Source organism: Borostomias antarcticus (genome assembly GCF_949987555.1).
Source record: "Borostomias antarcticus genome assembly, chromosome: 24".
Lineage (NCBI taxonomy): Eukaryota > Metazoa > Chordata > Actinopteri > Stomiiformes > Stomiidae > Borostomias > Borostomias antarcticus.
This window is the reverse complement of record NC_140257.1, coordinates 13846731-13864207: the sequence shown is the minus strand read 5'-3', so window position 1 is coordinate 13864207 and position 17477 is coordinate 13846731. Positions and strand designations below refer to the sequence as shown.

Here is a 17477-nt window from a genome sequence, read left to right as displayed (position 1 = left end):
ATGTTCTAGCCCTGTGAACTAGACAGAGGCAAACTAAGAACACGCTTACATTCAACCACCAAATACTGTATGACTCTGAGAGTCCTTTCAGATCTGAATCAGATGTTGGCTTTGATGCAACAATGACAACAAGTAGCTACGGTAGCTGAATCACCAAAATATGAAAAAAACAATGATATACAGTAGTCATTACATAGTCCCTTGCCTGACCTCTTTTGATGACATTAGAATATGATCCTTTTGCTTACCTCTATGATTGTCAGTCAGATGAATTACTGCCACCGAGATGGCATCTCTGTTATAAAGCTTGTCAGTCACCCAAATATGGAGATGAATATCAGACGGTCTTGTGTGACACATTAAAAAAAACAGTCTCCTACATGGTCAGAGCGTTTCAGTTCTATTTGTTGCCGTCACCTTGTGACCAGGCGATTAAACAAAAGGCAGGTTAGGAAATGAATATGGAAAGGCAAGAGGAGGAGGAAGAGAACCTGGAGCCAGAACTGTACTTACTCATCTGACTATACAGTATATGATGATCCTATCAGATGGCACTGTCAGACAGGTCCATGTCATATATCTCTTATCTGTTAGTTTATTCTTGACTTGCTTTGAAGGTTTTGTATCGCTGACGTTAGTTTCTAAAGACAGCATGACTGACGGGACAACAAGGACAGGTCAGGTCAGGTGATGAACGTCTAGAGGGGTGTTGGGTAACAAAGTGTTGCAGCTGCTGACAGCAGAGAATCGCGGTTACGTCAAGGTCACATTTCTGTATACTTTTCATTATCCCCGTCCCTTGCTCCATCCAATGAGGTTGAAGCCTCGACCTGAAATTGTTGACATGACACTGTTCGCTTTCTTTCATCGTTGATGATAAAGATAACCCTGTGAAATTCTTGCTGGGTTACTCGCTCTGATTGAGAAGGACAGCAAATGCGCATCACTGATATGTGAACTCCTGTCCTTATGCTTACAGTATGACTGGACAACTGATAGCAGGAGGTTTTACAGTTTGTGTGGTGTTTCTCCTAGAATCCACTGGTATAAAAAAAAACTATGCAACATTTAGTTCAGTGCTGCCAAGTCTCCAATTTATTATTATTATTATTATTATTATTATTATTATTAAAAAGGTATGTTTTCAGTTGCTGTTTAAAAATGTCCACTGAGCCCACTTTTTGGTACGGTGTTCCACAATTTAGGCGCATATTGGACGAAGGCTAGCCTGGGTCCAGACGTTCGAATCCGCCCACTCCACTGAAGTTGACTGATTCTTGAAGATCTCAACCGAGTGTAACGAGCTGACAATTCTGTCTGATATCAGGCTAGACGAAGACAGCTTCCCCAATTTTATTTATGGGAGCTTTTGGAATATTTAAAAGACCTGCTGTAGAGAACGCAAGAGCTTGTGAAGTGACATAAAGCAACAGAGAATCAGTGATGTAAGAGGGTGCTAAACCATTAAGAGCTTTAGAAGGACTTTAAAATCAACTCTAAGAGATATACTGTAGGGAGCCAGTGCAGTGTACAGTAGATGTGTGCTACTGTATCTTCCTTGTTTTTGTTAAAGGTTTACCAGCAGTTCTAAATTACCTGTGATTTCTTAATTGACTATTCTTTGAAGGCAGTAAAAAGACTTGAAATAAAAGTATGAATAAAAATGGACGTACTTTGGCAATATTTAATAGGTGGAAGAATGCTGTTTTCATCACCTCGTTTTTGTGGGGTTTCAAACTTAAATCTGAGTCTAAAATTACATAGACGTATTACTTCCTTCCATTTTATTCTGAAGACCCACATTTCCTAATCTATTAGAAAGTGCATCTATTTTGGTTTTGGGAGTGTGTGTGTGTGTGTGTGTGTGTGTGTGTGTGTGTGTGTGTGTGTGTGTGTGTGTGTGTGTGTGAGCGTGTGCGCGTGTGTATTTGTGTGTGTGTGTGTGTATTTGTGTGTGTGTATTTGTGTGTGTGTGTGTGTATTTGTGTGTGTGTATTTGTGTGTGTGTGTGTGTGTGAGCGTGTGCGCGTGTGTATTTGTGTGTGTGTGTGTGTGTGGTCATATTCTTTCCTGTGTGTTTTTGTTCTCTCTCACTCTAGGACCGAGACACCTGCAGTAACATGAGATACAGACACTGTCCTATAACAAGTTCCCAGGAGGAAGAGGCAGAAAACACTGAAAGAACTGCTCGAGGGCACAGCAAGCTGCTTCAGAAGGTAAGGTTGCCATGGCTTCTGAAGGTTAACCTCTTTGTAGAAAAGTTGTAATAGATTTGTATTTGGTTGTAGTCAAAACCAGTTACCAATATTAGGATGAAGTGAGAATTAGTCTGTGTGCTTTTATTTTTCTTAAAGCTGCAAACATGAAAACACCACATTCTTCTGTCAGAAATGAAGGACATTTTAATTAATCTATACATGCATAGCAAAATCAAGACTACAAGGAGAGAATTCCAGTAAGCCATTGAATAAAGTATTGATCTAACTACAACATGTCACCAATTAAAGGTATTGCTCAGGCAAGCAGTATAGCAAACGTTTTTGATGCTTGTGAAAATCCATTAGCAATGTTAACAAATTGTTACGAGGACACACTTTCATATCCAGTAGCTGCAGGGTAGCTAGCCCCACACGTAAAAGTAAGAAAAATAAAAATGAAGTAGCCTTGAGAACCAATGGTTCTCGAGCCTAGTGGCCCATAAGGCAGGAGCCTCTTCCTGTGAGGCAGCATGATGTACAACTACACCCACTGCAGGGACTTACAACTGTGTACTTAGGGACTGTACGCCCAATCCAACCTTTGATGGTATGAGGGCCCAGCAGGGAAGCATTGGGTACCATTTTTTTTAATAGTCTTTGGTATGACTCAGCCAGGGATCGAACCCCCAACCTCCGGGGGAACACTCTAACCACAAGGCCATTGAGCTAGTACACCGAAAAGTAAAACTCATTAACTTCCGCTATTGGCTTGTCAATTCGAGCAATTTGGTCACAGCAAGACCTCTGTTTACTCAGTTGTTAACTGGTCAATCCCACTCTGTTATTCAACCTCTGTGTAAATAAAATGTGCCCTCTACTTTAAATGTCCTTAACTAGATCTGTTGTGGGATCTGAAAATACCATCGCTGGCTGCTTCATTCTCAGCTGTGCATTTTGTACTCCGATCAGTGATCTGTTAGCCTTACACCTAATCATGTGATGCAACCTGACTCACTGCGGTCTGGAGCAGGGATGGAATACTATTATTAGTCCCCTTCTTTCTTGAACAATACCATAAAGGACAATGAGAAAGTCCTGCCTGACCCACTGCCTTAATTACCTGCCATGACCCCTATCTCATGCACTCTCATTGGGGTTTAGATAGATAGATAGATAGATAGATAGATAGATAGATAGATAGATAGATAGATAGATAGATAGATAGATAGATAGATAGATAGATAGATAGATAGATAGATAGATTGATTGATTGATTGATTGATTGATTGATTGATTGATTGATTGATTGATTGATTCTTTAATGATTCCCTAGGGGTACATTTGGCATTGCAGCAGTGGAAAAAAATTACAACAGAGGTTGGAAATTATAAACATAATTCCAGATTTACATACTTTTCACAGTCATGGATACAATGAACACAAGTTTAAGTATCTTCTCTGAATGTGTCTGTCCTCTGTCATTTTTGTTCTACAGCTGGATCGACTCACAGGCTGGGGTGGGGGGCGATCAAAGGCGGCCCACTGTGCACCCAAGCAGACTCTCACTGACCACAAGGTGTCAGGAGTGCACCGCCTGTCAATACCAGCCTCGCTGGTCTTCTGGTTGGCCTCCCAGTACCCAGCAGAGGAACAAGAAAGAACCGGTCCAGAGGATTGTCAGCGGCTGCACAAGCTCTCCCTCAGAGCAGGGTGGTAAGAGTTTTTTATTTTTTATTTTATTTAGAAACAGTAGCATGTTATGTTCAGTGGTGTGAACCTCAGGATTGGCAGCGGTGCAATACTGTACTGGTAGACAAAGCCACTATTCAGTAATATTGTTTTCATCCACAATGTTGCTGTGATACAGTATGATGTGACGCGACACAGTAAAACAAAGAACTCCCACTCTTCTTCACTTGCAATCAAAACTATTTAACGGGAGCAACGTCTTCGTACACATACCTTTACCAGGTTGTATTTCAAGCATATGACCAAAAGTATTACTTTTGCTTGACCTAAAGTATTTCATGCACACTGTATGACCTAAAGTCCAATTTCAAACTTATGAGCTAAAGTGCATTATCAAACTTATGACCTAAAGTGCAATTTCTTTGGTTTCTAATTGATGAAGTTGTAATTATGATACAAAAGTTTTTATACCGTCTCATTGATTGGAATTAATTGTTGCCTTGTGAATCGATGCATCAGTAGAAATAGCCCATTCCTTACAAAATCACTTTCTGAGTTACAGTATCTTCCTGTTCTGATATCTTAGTTCTATATTTCATAATCCACAGCAAAGTGTGGATCAGTGACTGATAGATGAATCTATGCTAGATGTGTTTTTGATGAACATGAACCAAGATGAAGAAACACTTGACACCTAAATTCAATGCAATTTGACTTTATTCTACAGTTACAGTGCTAGGGTTCTTTGGAGAAAGTAGGGACGAGAAGAAGACAGAAGATCAAAAGTTCTCACATGTTCTGTGTTCATATTCACTCCTCATCAAGTCCTTTCTGTGAAGGAACAGAATAAGAGAATAAAGTGAGACAATGGGGAAAAAAGATATTGGTAAACAAGGGTTCTACAGACGTTCTACAATAGACATGTACAGTATGGGTCAGAGATCCAATTGCAATAATGGATTATCTCATGGTAGGTTCTACAAAAGTGACACACTCCATACTATGTGTAAAGATTACTGTTTCCATGTAGGCCTATTTTTATTCACGTTATCCACAATAGCTAAAGTGTAGCAGTACATTATGTACTGTAATCTCTCTGAAGCAGTGCCGATCACCTTCCAATCCCATCACTAATCCATGCGTTTCACACTGGGGGATAATAATCCCTGTTCAATAGGTATATAAGGTAGGTTTCAAAATCAAGATGTATGCCCTTTCCATAAACTCTCCATGGATTACTAACATAGACTAACCCTTTCTAATTTTACACTGTACAACACTAGACTAGAGCAGCAGTCATATTCTGTTTATAGGACTCTGCTCAACTTGGCTCCCTATCTAGCATATCATCTAAAATTGAACAGTCTCTAATGGAAAATTAAATATATTTCTATAATGCGTCTGGTCTCATTTCTTTGGTCTGGATTATTAATGATTTAATTGCATTGAAAAATGACAAATCAATTATAATATATAATTACAATATATCATTATAATAATATAAGTATACTAAATTGTAATCAATTCTAATTTATTATAATGATTATGATTATAATCAATAAATATTAGTGCCTCTCCTTATTTTGGAAAGAAAGATCTTAACCATATCATGGCAGATACTGTATCTCTTGACACCTTTTACACAGTATGGTAATGTACCTGACAATAAGCTAAACCAAGTTCCACTGACCTTGGTTCCCACATCACGGGTCTTGGCGCGCAGCTTGTTGACCTGAGACTCGGCGATGTCAGCTCTCTCCTCAGCCTCGTCCAGCTCATGCTGCAGCTTGCGGAACTTGCCCAGATGAGTGTTAGCTTGTTCCTCCTGTTACACAGAGACACAAAACACATTTCAGCTAGAGCTCTCAGAGAGAGACGGTTCCTGAACACTGATGTCAACACTTACAGCCTCCTCTGCAGCTCTCTTGTAGGCTTTGACTTTCAGCTGCAGCTTATCCACCAGGTCCTGCAGGCGGACCATGTTCTTACGGTCCTCCTCAGTCTAAGAACACAGATCATATGAATTAGTGATGCCATTAGTGAATGAAATACACTGATACAATATATCCATGTAAGTACAGATAGCACCAAACGCAATAGATTGACCTGGTATGTGAGTTCCTTGATGCGTCTCTCATATTTGCGGATGCCCTTGATTGCATCGCTGCCCTTCTTTTGTTCAGACTCCACCTCACTTTCCAGCTCCCTCACCTGTCAGTAACATATCAGAGTTTAATTGATTTACGGATCCATAATTGAGTGTTGGCATTTATATAAGACCCATTTGTAGATAAAATGTACTACTCACCCTGGCTTCCAGCTTCTGCACCTGCTTCTTGCCTCCCTTCATGGCGATTTGCTCAGCCTCATCCAGACGGTGCTGCAGGTCTTTGATGGTCTGCTCCATGTTCTTCTTCATCCGCTCCAGGTGAGAACTGGTGTCCTGCTCCTTCTTCAGCTCCTCTGCCATCATGGCAGCATCTGTAATGGCCTTCTTGGCCTTTTCTTCAGCGTTTCTGCACTCCTGCACTGCCTCCTCCACCTCAGTCTGAAGCTGAGACGTGTCGTTCTCCAGCTTCTTCTTCTGGTTCAACAGGCTGGTATTCTACAGATGTGTTTACAACAAATATATGAGAAAAATATAATTGGACACCTTTGATTATAATGGTGATAAATGCGTTAAGCGCGTGGTAATGTTTTACAAACCTGTGAGTGCAGCAGCTGCACCCTCTCGCTGACGTCCAGCAGCTCTTGCTCAGCCAGCTTGCGGGCTCTCTCAGTCTGCTCAAGCGCTGACCTCAGCTCCTCCAGCTCCGCCTGCATCAGGGTGTTGCGTCTCTCCATAATGGCAACGTTCTCCTTGAGATCGTCGTTGGCTCGGAGAGAGTCATCCAGTTGGATTTGGGCATCCTGGATGACGAGGCATTCATCACATTTAGTGTCTTCTCATATCAGTCTGATAGAAAGCTTCATGAAACTGTATAGGCTATTGTGTTTTATCTGGTGTACCTTAAGGTGAGCATGAACAGACTTGAGCTGTTTCTGGGCCTCCGCTGCCTGCCTGTTGGCCTGGCTGAGCTGGATCTCCATCTCATTGAGGTCTCCCTCCATCTTCTTCTTCAGCCTGAGGGCCTCGTTCCTGCTGCGACACTCTGCTTCCAGAGAGCTCTGCAGGGTCTCAATGGTCCTCTGCAGGTTCCTCTTGGACTGCTCCATCTCCTCGTCCTTCTCAGCCAGCTTGCGCTCAATCTCAGCCTTCACTTGGTTGAACTCCAGCTGGGCCCTCAGGATCTTTCCCTCCTCGTGCTCCAGGGAAGCCTGGGAGATATGGTTCATGGATTTATCACAGTGTCCAAATACATTCGAATATGTGCAAAAGATATTCAACGGCAACTCAATATAGAGTTCCTACTGTACCTCTGCTTCCTCTAGAGCTGACTGGATCTCACTTTTTTCCTGGTCCAGCTGTTTCCTAAGTTTCTCCAGCTCATGGATGTTCTTTCCTGCTTCTCCGAGTTGCTCAGTAATGTCTGAAATCTCCTCTGTGAGGTGTACAGTAGATCGTGCAGAACCATTTAGATTGTGTGGATAACATTATGTCAGATGGCATTCCAAACCATCTCTGCCACATGTATACAAACATATAAGCTGACTGAAAGCTTACGACTTACCACTACTTACAGTACTACTATCACATAGCATGCTAGTCTGATAAGCGTATAAGGCTAAGTGACTTATTTTCCCTCCTTACCCTGAAGATTCTTGTTCTCCCTCTTCATGGTCTCCAGATGGTCAAGAGATTCCTCATAGGAGTTCTTCAGCTTGAAGAGTTCAGTACTCAGAGACCTGGCATCCTTCTGGGAGCCCTCTAACTCACACTGAGACTCCTCGTACTTCTGCTTCCACTCAGCCAGGACCTAGAGGAATTAAGTCCAGACATAGTTTGCTGTGTTAAGGAATAGACCATGTCCTTTTTAATGTATTAAATAGAATCTATATAAGAAATTAGTCTTTACTTTGTCAAAGTTTCTTTGCTTCTTGTCCAGGGCGGCTGCAGCAGCATTAGACCTCTCCACATCCACCATGAGATCTTCAATCTCATTCTGGAGTCTGTGTTTGGTCTTCTCCAGCGAGGAGCACTTGGCATTCACTGCCTCAACAGCCTCCTCAGCGTCCTGCAGACGCAGAGCCAGCTTCTTCCTGGATAAAAGAATAAGACGTTATGGAATGATTTAAGGTTTGCAATGTTGTAAGTCATGACACTATACAGTACCTCACCATCAATAGCTGCACAGTCATCTAACAGAAAAACTTTTGGTTTGTCTTACATTTTAGAAGAAACATAACACAAACAAAAAGCCTATCTGCTAAACGAAAAATTATCTCTTTCTTGGGAGAGTGTAAAAATGATCAATACATAAGCAACATGAAAAATTATTATCTTACTTGGCTTCCTCCAGCTCCTCAGTCCTCTGGATGGCATCGGTTTCGTACTTGGTTCTCCACTGAGCCACCTCAGAGTTGGCCTTGGACATGGCGCGTTGCAGCTCAGCCTTGGCCTCCTGCTCCTCCTCATACTGCTCTCTCAGCAGGTCAGAATCATGGCGAGCAGACTGCACTGCATGGGCCAGGGCACTCTTTGCCTAGGAAACAAATATTCCACATATTACCGAATGTTCAAAAATAATCATGCATTGCTTTAGGTAATTGACAGATTTTATATTTTTGATATAATGTTACAGTAATTTTAGATTATGTTTCTATTACCTTTGTCTCCTCTTCCAGCTGTCTTTTGAGGTCCTCAATCTGCTGAGTGTATGACAGCTTCCCTCTTGTCAATTGAGATAACAGGCAATCTTTGTCCTCCAATTGCCTTGAAAGCTCCCCTAGAATGTCAAAGCAATCTGTTACGTTTGGGGACAGAAAGGCACAGTACAACATACATCATGATTTTTCAAGACAACAGACATACCATTCTCTGTCTGCAACTTCGCCTTTTGCATGCTGAAGTCATTTAGGCTGCGCTGGCCTTCTTCAAATTTAGTCCTGTATTCACTCATCTGATCCTCCAGAGTCCTGCATGCCTTCTCTAAATTTATCTGAAACAAATCCCGTTATTGTATTAAAATAATAAACCTCGCAGAAAATATATGGAAAGCCTATATATGACTGAGAGCACAAAATGTTCACACAATACCTTAGTCTTAACAGTATGTTCCATGTTGGAGATCACATCATCCAGCTCCAGTCTGAGCTCACTCTTCTCCTTCTCTAGTTTCTGCTTCACTCTCTGCAGGTTGTCTATCTGCTCTCCCAGCTCAGCCACAGTGTCAGCTTGTTTCTTCCTGAACGTGGCGGAGATGGACTCGTGCTGCAGAGTGGCTTCTTCAAGGTCTCTGCGGAGTTTCAGGAACTCGGCCTCCCTCTTCTTGTTCATCTCAATCTGGGCGGATGTTGCTCCACCGGCCTCCTCCAGCCTCTCACTGATCTCCTCCAGCTCCCTGGCCAGGTCTGCTCTCTGCTTCTCCACCTTGGCTCGGGCAGCTCTCTCTGCCTCAAGCTCCTCTTCCAGCTCTTCAATGCGGGCCTAGATAGGAGCATAATTGTATTTGCTAAAATTAGGTCATCAGAATAATTCGTTTGAAGACACCTTGAGTCTTATGTTAAATGATTGATTACCTGAAGCTCCTTCAGTTTCTTTTGAAGCTGAATGCCAACTGCTTGCTCGTCTTCTATCCTACTAGTGAGCTGACTGACTTCAAAGTCTTTCCTGTAGGGGACAGGAATAGATTGAATAATGTATCACAAACTTTTGGCATGAATGCTTTTAAAAGAGTACAGAATTCATCTACTTTTTAAGACGCTCTTCCAGCTGTTGTTTGTCGTTTTCTAGGTCCATTAAGCTCTCCAGGGTCAACTTTAAATCTCCTTCCAGCTTTCTCTTGGCTCTTTCAAGGTCCATACGAACCTTCTTCTCTTGCTCCAGGGATCCTTCAAGCTAAGGAAATACATTATAAATAACTTTGCAGGATCAAATGTTTTTTCTTATTTATTCCTTATATTAACATAATCATAAGTAACTAAGTGGACTCACATCGTCAACTTGTTGCTCCAGCTTAGCCTTGGCCTTGGTCAGAATGTTGACTTTGTCTTCCTCACTCTGCAGATCGTCCAGCGTTTGCTGATGAGATTCCTGCAAGGCTTTCTTCTCCTTGGTCAGCTTGGCGATGATTTCATCCAGAGCTGACATTTCCTCAGTCAGGTTCTTCACCTGTAAACAGAGGTTGAGCACTCAGTAACTGATTTGTTGAAAGACCTTAAGTAGACATGTGTGGTTATCAATGGTTACCTTGTTTTCAGTGGCATGTTTCTCCTTCTCCACTTTAGCCAAGGTGAGCTCCAGATCATCAATGTCCTTCTTCAACTCAGAACACTCATCCTCCAGCTTCCTCTTCTTGGCCGTCAGTTCTGCATTCATCTCCTCCTCATCTTCCAGTCTCTCTGATAGCTCTTTGGCTTTTGCCTCCATCTGAATCTTGTTCTTAATCAGACCCTCACATCTCTCCTCAGCATCCGAAAGATTATCTTGTTCCTGGTTTGAAAGATTAATAAGTAATTACAATACAGTTTTAATTTGCAAGACAATCTTGATATTAGTTTATCATTTTGTTATTCCTGTGCTCTAGGATGAAAATCCACAAACTTATACTGTTTTATGATCTCAACTCAGATGCAAATGTATAATTCCAAGGTATTTTCTGCAAACTCACGGCCTGGACTTGAAGCTGGAGGTCATTCTTCTCTTGGAGAAGAGAGACCATTTTCTCCTCTAGTTCCTTCCTGCGAGTCTCAGACTTTGCATAGGCCTCCTTTAGCTTCAGGAACTCCTCCTTCATGTTGGCCATCTCCTTTTCAGCCTCAGCAGACTTCAGCAGAGGCTTGATCTTGAAGTAGAGCTTCATCCAGGGCCAATTTTTCACCCCCATGAAGGCACGCACATTCCACTGGATGACAAGCAATGCATCCCTGTAAAGAAATTCCATTCAGATACAATGTAGAACCATTATGTAACAATAATAAAGTGTTACCCTAAAATATTTAAAGTTAAGGATCTTTTATTCATACCTGCGCTCAACAATCTTCTGAAATTCAACTCTAGCCAGTAGACCCCGAGCTCTTGACTGGATTCCAGTGATGATGAGTGACAAACGGTCATCTCGCATCTCCTCAAGCTGACCCAGTAGACCAGCCTTAAAGAATACCTTGAAGAGATTGCAGAGCACAGCACAGTAGAACATATTCCAATGAACAGACAATTACAATCTCATACAACCCCTTTGCTGTTCAAAACAGATGAATCTCCATCAAGGATAATTCTTTACTTTAGTATGTCCAAACTTGTACTGGGTTTTGTCAATGTCCAGAGATCCCAGTAGCTTCTCAGCGCCTTTCCTGCTGTCCATGAACTGTCCCTCAGGGATGGCAGCAGGATTCAAGATTCGGTATCTACAATACATGAAGCATTTCATAATGTCAGAGGATCTCCTATCTCAGAGGAACTATTTTGTAATGTACTGTAGTACAACTTATATACACACCTCTGTTTGAAGTCTCCATACAGGATCCTGTTGGGGAAGCCCTTTCTGCAGATCCTGATGCCTTCCAGAACACCGTTACAGCGCAGCTGGTGCATCACCAGAGGGTTCTCCATGGCCCCGGGATTCTTGGTCTCGTTGGGGATGATGCAGCGCACAAAGTGAGGGTGAGTAGACCTCAAGTTGGTCATCAGCTTGTTGAGGTTCTCCTGTGGTAACAATGACATTCTTTGTTAGATGCAAAACTAACTCACATTTCCCCCCTTTCGTTTGAGGTTAAAGCCATTTCATATACGGCTAATGGTTTGACATTGTACTGTATGATAAAAAAACATTTTTAAAAAACAATGTTATACTCACCCTGTGCAAAGCAGACACTGTCTGGAAGGAGGAGCCCTTTTTCTTACTTCCTCCCCCTTTGCCTTTCCCCTCAGCTGCAATAGAGAATCATTTCATGAAAATGGATGGCCGTTCATTTACTCTTATAGAATTTATATTTTTGTAGTCAATCTGGTAAATATATCTGTATAACTTACATACTTCTGACCCAGAATAATTAGCAAAGAGCATAGCCAGTAACTTGAGGTTGGACTTCTGGTAAAGTCCAACAACGGTCTCGTTTAGAGGATCCTTGTTCTTCACCAGCCAATTGCCAATGTTGTAATCAACAGTGCCAGCATAGTGAACCAGGGAGAAATGGGCCTCTGGTTTCCCCTTTACAATTCTGGGCTTCTGGAAGTTGACGGATTTCCCCAGGTGGTTGTCATAGAGCTTAGCTTTAAAGGTAGCATCACTGGCCTTGGGGAACATGCACTCCTCTTCAAGGATGGACATGATACCCATTGGCTATATGGAAGGAAATATAAGCAGCATATTGATGTTAATAGCAGATTTATCAATTTTACAATGTTCAATATTTTAACTATTCCCAACTCTCACCTTCTCAATGAGATCAATGCAAGCCTGCAAGTCCATGCCAAAGTCAATGAACGTCCATTCAATTCCCTCTTTCTTGTACTCTTCTTGCTCCAGCACAAACATGTGGTGGTTGAAAAACTGTTGCAGTTTCTCATTGGTGAAGTTGATGCAGAGCTGCTCAAATGTGTTGAACTGCAAAGGGGAGACCATATTAAAGGTGCTGTAGATAACCTGTTTTATGTAGACGAATCATAAAAAACTAACAAGGTACAGCACAACAATAATCACATATGAAGTACAGTAAGCCTATTCCTATAGGGGTGGATATAACACATTTTCCTTCAAAGTTGCAGAAACTCACGTCAAAGATTTCAAAGCCAGCTATGTCCAGAACACCAATGAAATACTGGCGTGGCTGTCTGGTGTCCAGGGATTGGTTGATTCTCACCACCATCCAAAGGAACATCTTTTCATACACTGACTTGGATAGTGCACCAATAGAGTAATTCACCTTCAAAGAAAATAAAAATTTTAATGACCCTTTACTATGAAAGTAAACATTAACTTGTAAATGTTTTCAGGTCTGAAAACCTAAAATTGTGATGCATTTTTTCATTATCACCTGCTGGACATTCTGTCCCTTGGTGACCCACTCGTTCCCTACTTTGACCCTTGGGTGACAGAGACACTTGATGAGGTCAGCAGAGTTCAGACCCATCAGATATGCAACTTTGTCAGCATCTGGCCAATGAAAAGAGAGTTTGCAGTCAAGTCTTTTTTGTCTCTGAAAGTAGTAACATGGTCCAGTTGCTCAGTAATGTTTTCATCTCTCACCCTCGGTGCCATCAGCCTCTGCCTGCTCCTCTCTCTGCTTCTGCTTGAACCTCATGTTGCCGTAGTGCATGACGGCGCCAGTCAGCTTGTAAATGCCATTCTTCTCCTCTTGAGTGAAGCCCAGCACGTCAAAGGCATCCTGTGGCAGTGAAAGGGTTTACTTTATGCCACCAAAGCATCAATACTGTGAAGTAGAAAGATAAACCACCATTCTCTGAACTCACATCAGTTGCCATTAGCTCCTCAGCATCATTGATGGAGGCTACAGTTGTCTCTCCTTGGGAGATGAAGCCGTAGTCGTAGGGGTTGTTGGTGATGAGTAGCATATCTGTAAAAACCAACAGAAATGTCAAATACATTTCTTGTGATTCTTCAGTAATATTTATTTTTACGGTGGTATCCATTTACCTAGCAACTCTGGCTTCTTCTGGGACAGGATCTGGTAGAAGATGTGGTAATCTCTCTCAGCCTTGAGCTGGAAAGTCACACGAGACTTCTCCAGCAGGTCTGTCAGATGGAAATGTCAATTGTTAATCAGAGTTTTATACCTGATATCCAAAATGAGCATCATGTCTTGAAATTATTTATAAGAATAACCCCTTGAGATGTGCCATCTCATTTTCACGAGGGTCCACAAAGACAATAATTACAACACAATTAGAGAAAAAAATTGACAGATGACAAAAACAGACTAATAAAGAAAAGGCAAAAAAGACAAAATAATAGTCATTATAAGACCAAATAATCAGGACATCAAAATCCAAATGGATTAAGAAAATCAATCAATATTAATCATCCATTGATAGAATGTTTCGATGTTAGCAATGTCCTCTTACATGTCTCAATGTCAGCAGAAGCCAGTTTTCCACTTGCAGCGAAATGAATTCTAATGAATTTGCCCTGTGAATGCAAGACAACAAATCATTAGTTATTTATTTATTAATTATTTATTTTAATATGGAATTTACAAATACATGTATAATATGTCTGTTGACCACATTGTTCATTTTCTCATAGTGACCGGTTTACATACAAATCTTGATGAGTTGTCATTCCTGATGGTCTTGGCGTTACCAAAGGCCTCCAGAGCTGGGTTAGCCTGGATGATTTGATCCTCCAGGGTACCCTGAAATCATTCATAGCAACAGTTGATAACAATGATAATGAAAGTACAGTGTCTTTAAAGAGTATTTTGTGTTTTTAATTAAATTAATTAAAACAGAAACCTTCTTCTCAGAGCCTGTATCCTTCTTCCCAGCTCCTCCAGCTGCAATGCTGGCAAAGTACTGAATGACTCTTTTGGTATTGACAGTCTTCCCAGCACCAGATTCTCCACTGAGGATACAAATACCATTCATATTAATTCAAGTGTAAGAATTATAATGTAAATAATGTAGAGTTTACACTCAAATGGACAGGCTTTAGGTCAGAACAGGAGATGCATTAAAATTCTCAAATCAGTATTGTAATAGGCCAAAGTAATAGTATCTATGATCCAAATTGAGTTACAGCAAGGAAGATACACAAGTTTCTGGTTAGACCTAAAGTGAAAATAAACTTAGCATAGGGAAAAAAGAGGGAAGACTCACGTGATGAGAATGGATTGGTTCTCCCTGTCTGAAAAAAAGAGATAAGGAGCTGTTCAAATACTTGCGCCACACTAGCAGTTCAGAACGTAATTTAAAGTAGTACGTTTGTTTACCTGTCAACATGTACTGATAGGCGTTGTCAGAGATGGAGAAGATGTGAGGAGGAGCTTCACTCCTCTTCTTGCCTCTGTAAGCTACCACCACCTCCTGGTTGTAGACTGGCAGCCACTTGTAGGGGTTGACAGTCACACAGAACAGCCCTGAGTATGTCTGCAAAAGAGAGGCAACGTTCATGAGAAAATATTTGTTGTATTTGTTGATAGTCGAATGCCTTTTATTCCACAAAGATTGGAGAATCCAGTCAGGGTGTTTTCCACTCACGTAGATCATCCATGCTGCATAACGCTCTTTGAGGTTGAACAGCACAGCGGGTTCGTGGAGGAAGGTGAACATCGCCATGTCTTCAATTTTATCAAACTTTGGCGGGTTCTGAGGATGGACATCGCAGTCGTTCACCGTCACAGTCTGAAAAAAGAAGTACAATAGTTGTCACAAAATGCAGGACGTTGCAAACAAAATATTGCTATTTATATGATGAAGAGCATCATTTTTCATTCCTTCAAGTTATGTTCATTCGGTTACATAGTTCATGTTCAAGTTCACAACCATGGTACAGTTGGTCCACAAAAGTCTAATTATTTAGGTCCAGGCAGAAGTTCTTAAAATTTGTATTACCATTAAAGGTGCAGTATGCGATTTGTGATTTCCTGTTACACTTACAGTTTTTGTTACATTTTCTTTTACAATTTTTTGAAAGATTTTGAAAAATACAACTGACAAAATGCCTGCCCCTCCCTTCAGGCCTCCCTCCAAAGCCACTCCTCCAAACTGGGGGGAAACAAATGACACTCACTAGGCAGGTACACCTGTTGGTAGATTGACAGGCAGGTAAGCCATCCAATCATTTCAAGTTGTCAACTCAAAATTATTGGAAGCACTTATTACACAGTCCAGTGACTTCCACAGATTATCGATTTATTTCATTTTAGTGGCAGAGCACTTTATTTATTGATTGCTCTCGGGATGTAATGATAATGGAAATAATTATGACAAAAAGTGCTTCTGAGCCAAACTACATACTGCACCTTTAACCTGTCATGCATGAGTTAGAATCATTTAATTTGAATGTCATCCTATAATCTCTACAGTAGGTGTCCCTGTTTGACCAGGGCAGGTGCCACAGCTGACTAACCTTCCCCTTCTCAGTTTGAGCGGTGACGCTTTCTCCTTCTCGGCTGGTGATGGTAGCCTTGACGTACTCCTCAATGGTGTCGGGGACGAAGCACTCCTTCTTCATGTCGAAGGGTCGCGTCTGGGCCTCCAGACGCTCCCTATCTGACTTCCTCAGGTAAGAGGCAGCAGGGCCAAACTGTGCCATGTGCGCGTCACCCATTATTCAGTGTCTAGAAAAAAAATCACGCCCAAGTGGTGAAGTAAGCGACAGGTAAGGGCAGTCTTATGCATTAGTGCATGAGCAGTCTAATCTAATCACAGCCCTGGACCAGATGGGTCATTTTCTTTTCTATGAAAAGTGTGAAATGTGTTGTTGAAGCAAGAGACTACGCCTGATGTCAAAATCTCATGCTACAAATGGACACACGGACACACACAAACACACACACACACACACCCGGGCGGACACACATGTCACATCTAGAAGTGGCTGCACCTCTTAAAAATGAATGATATGGTCACTTATACATTCATCTACTCATTCACTCTAGTGTATTTTGGTATATTATATATACACTCTAAAAGGTTGCTACTGTACAGAACCCTTTGTAACAACAGAAGAAAAAACCCTGTGTTCCATTTAGAACAGTTTCAGCTTCATACGGTGCTGTTTGGAAACCTAAATGGTTCATTCTTATCCCTATATGGAACAATTTTCCAGAGGGATCTTTTATAGTTACAACACGTTCTAGGTACTGTATAGCACCCCTTGTTTTTAAAGTGTACTGTTTATCCAGTGTTGCAGTATATCTTCATTGTAATAAAGTTTTGAAAATGTCAAACATTTCAGATTGATTTCTTTCTCCCACTTATTCTGTTGATGGAGATGCGTTACCAGTGGACCAATCACACCAAATACAAATGAATCATATAAAACAATCAAACAGCTTCCCTAAAATGATGTAGAGATGCTCCTACCTTATCAACCCCTATAGAGTAGGGATGAAGAATGAAGAAGAATGAGGTTGCCTTGGTCCTGTGGAAACAAATAAAACAAATTAGACAAAGAAATCTTTGTAACACTGAACCCCATTTGTACTTATATCTTTCAAATCAAAAGTTGGCGTTAGTTCCAAACCCTTTGTCCCCCTCTCTTACCTTGAGATTGAAAGCTGACCTATTGGGGCTCTGACCATGTGTGCCCTTTATAAATGAAGCCCTTCTGCCAAATATGGAGGCGCATCTCAGGGGCCGGGAATGTTATTGTGTCTGTGTTTGGTGGGGTACATGAAGGGGGGGGGCAGGAAGGCAATATAGAAATCAGCGGGTATCTTATCAGTGATGGAGCTGCTGACTAGTCCTTATTAGGAACACCATAGAACCCTGTGATTAATCACGGTTCTCAAGCAGTAAAGGGAAGT

General features: G+C 41.4%; 1 protein-coding gene across 2 annotated transcripts in view; it reads right to left on the bottom strand.

Moving 5' to 3' along the window:
• Positions 1-4697: 4697 nt before the first annotated feature.
• LOC311325430 (myosin-7) overlaps positions 4698-17477 on the bottom strand; it is a gene marked incomplete at both ends in the record, with an annotated part of 29418 nt that continues 16638 nt past the window's right edge. Inside the window, 37 exons of one of the 2 annotated variants that reach the window (XM_084458132.1) lie at positions 4698-4718; positions 5578-5712; positions 5794-5889; positions 5994-6098; positions 6196-6492; positions 6594-6797; positions 6897-7205; positions 7305-7429; positions 7639-7804; positions 7904-8087; positions 8334-8530; positions 8655-8773; positions 8860-8986; positions 9085-9474; positions 9567-9657; positions 9740-9885; positions 9982-10158; positions 10237-10479; positions 10658-10913; positions 11013-11149; positions 11270-11393; positions 11486-11691; positions 11843-11916; positions 12019-12328; positions 12422-12592; positions 12762-12911; positions 13023-13141; positions 13235-13373; positions 13459-13562; positions 13643-13741; positions 14071-14134; positions 14268-14360; positions 14461-14569; positions 14824-14851; positions 14937-15093; positions 15205-15348; positions 16076-16276. In XM_084458132.1, the coding sequence (XP_084314258.1) occupies positions 4698-4718; positions 5578-5712; positions 5794-5889; positions 5994-6098; positions 6196-6492; positions 6594-6797; positions 6897-7205; positions 7305-7429; positions 7639-7804; positions 7904-8087; positions 8334-8530; positions 8655-8773; positions 8860-8986; positions 9085-9474; positions 9567-9657; positions 9740-9885; positions 9982-10158; positions 10237-10479; positions 10658-10913; positions 11013-11149; positions 11270-11393; positions 11486-11691; positions 11843-11916; positions 12019-12328; positions 12422-12592; positions 12762-12911; positions 13023-13141; positions 13235-13373; positions 13459-13562; positions 13643-13741; positions 14071-14134; positions 14268-14360; positions 14461-14569; positions 14824-14851; positions 14937-15093; positions 15205-15348; positions 16076-16276 (5817 nt within the window). Of the gene's footprint in view, positions 4719-5577; positions 5713-5793; positions 5890-5993; positions 6099-6195; positions 6493-6593; positions 6798-6896; positions 7206-7304; positions 7430-7638; positions 7805-7903; positions 8088-8333; positions 8531-8654; positions 8774-8859; positions 8987-9084; positions 9475-9566; positions 9658-9739; positions 9886-9981; positions 10159-10236; positions 10480-10657; positions 10914-11012; positions 11150-11269; positions 11394-11485; positions 11692-11842; positions 11917-12018; positions 12329-12421; positions 12593-12761; positions 12912-13022; positions 13142-13234; positions 13374-13458; positions 13563-13642; positions 13742-14070; positions 14135-14267; positions 14361-14460; positions 14570-14823; positions 14852-14936; positions 15094-15204; positions 15349-16075; positions 16277-17477 lie in introns of those variants that run through there. The other variant, XM_084458133.1, reaches the window with a different exon arrangement.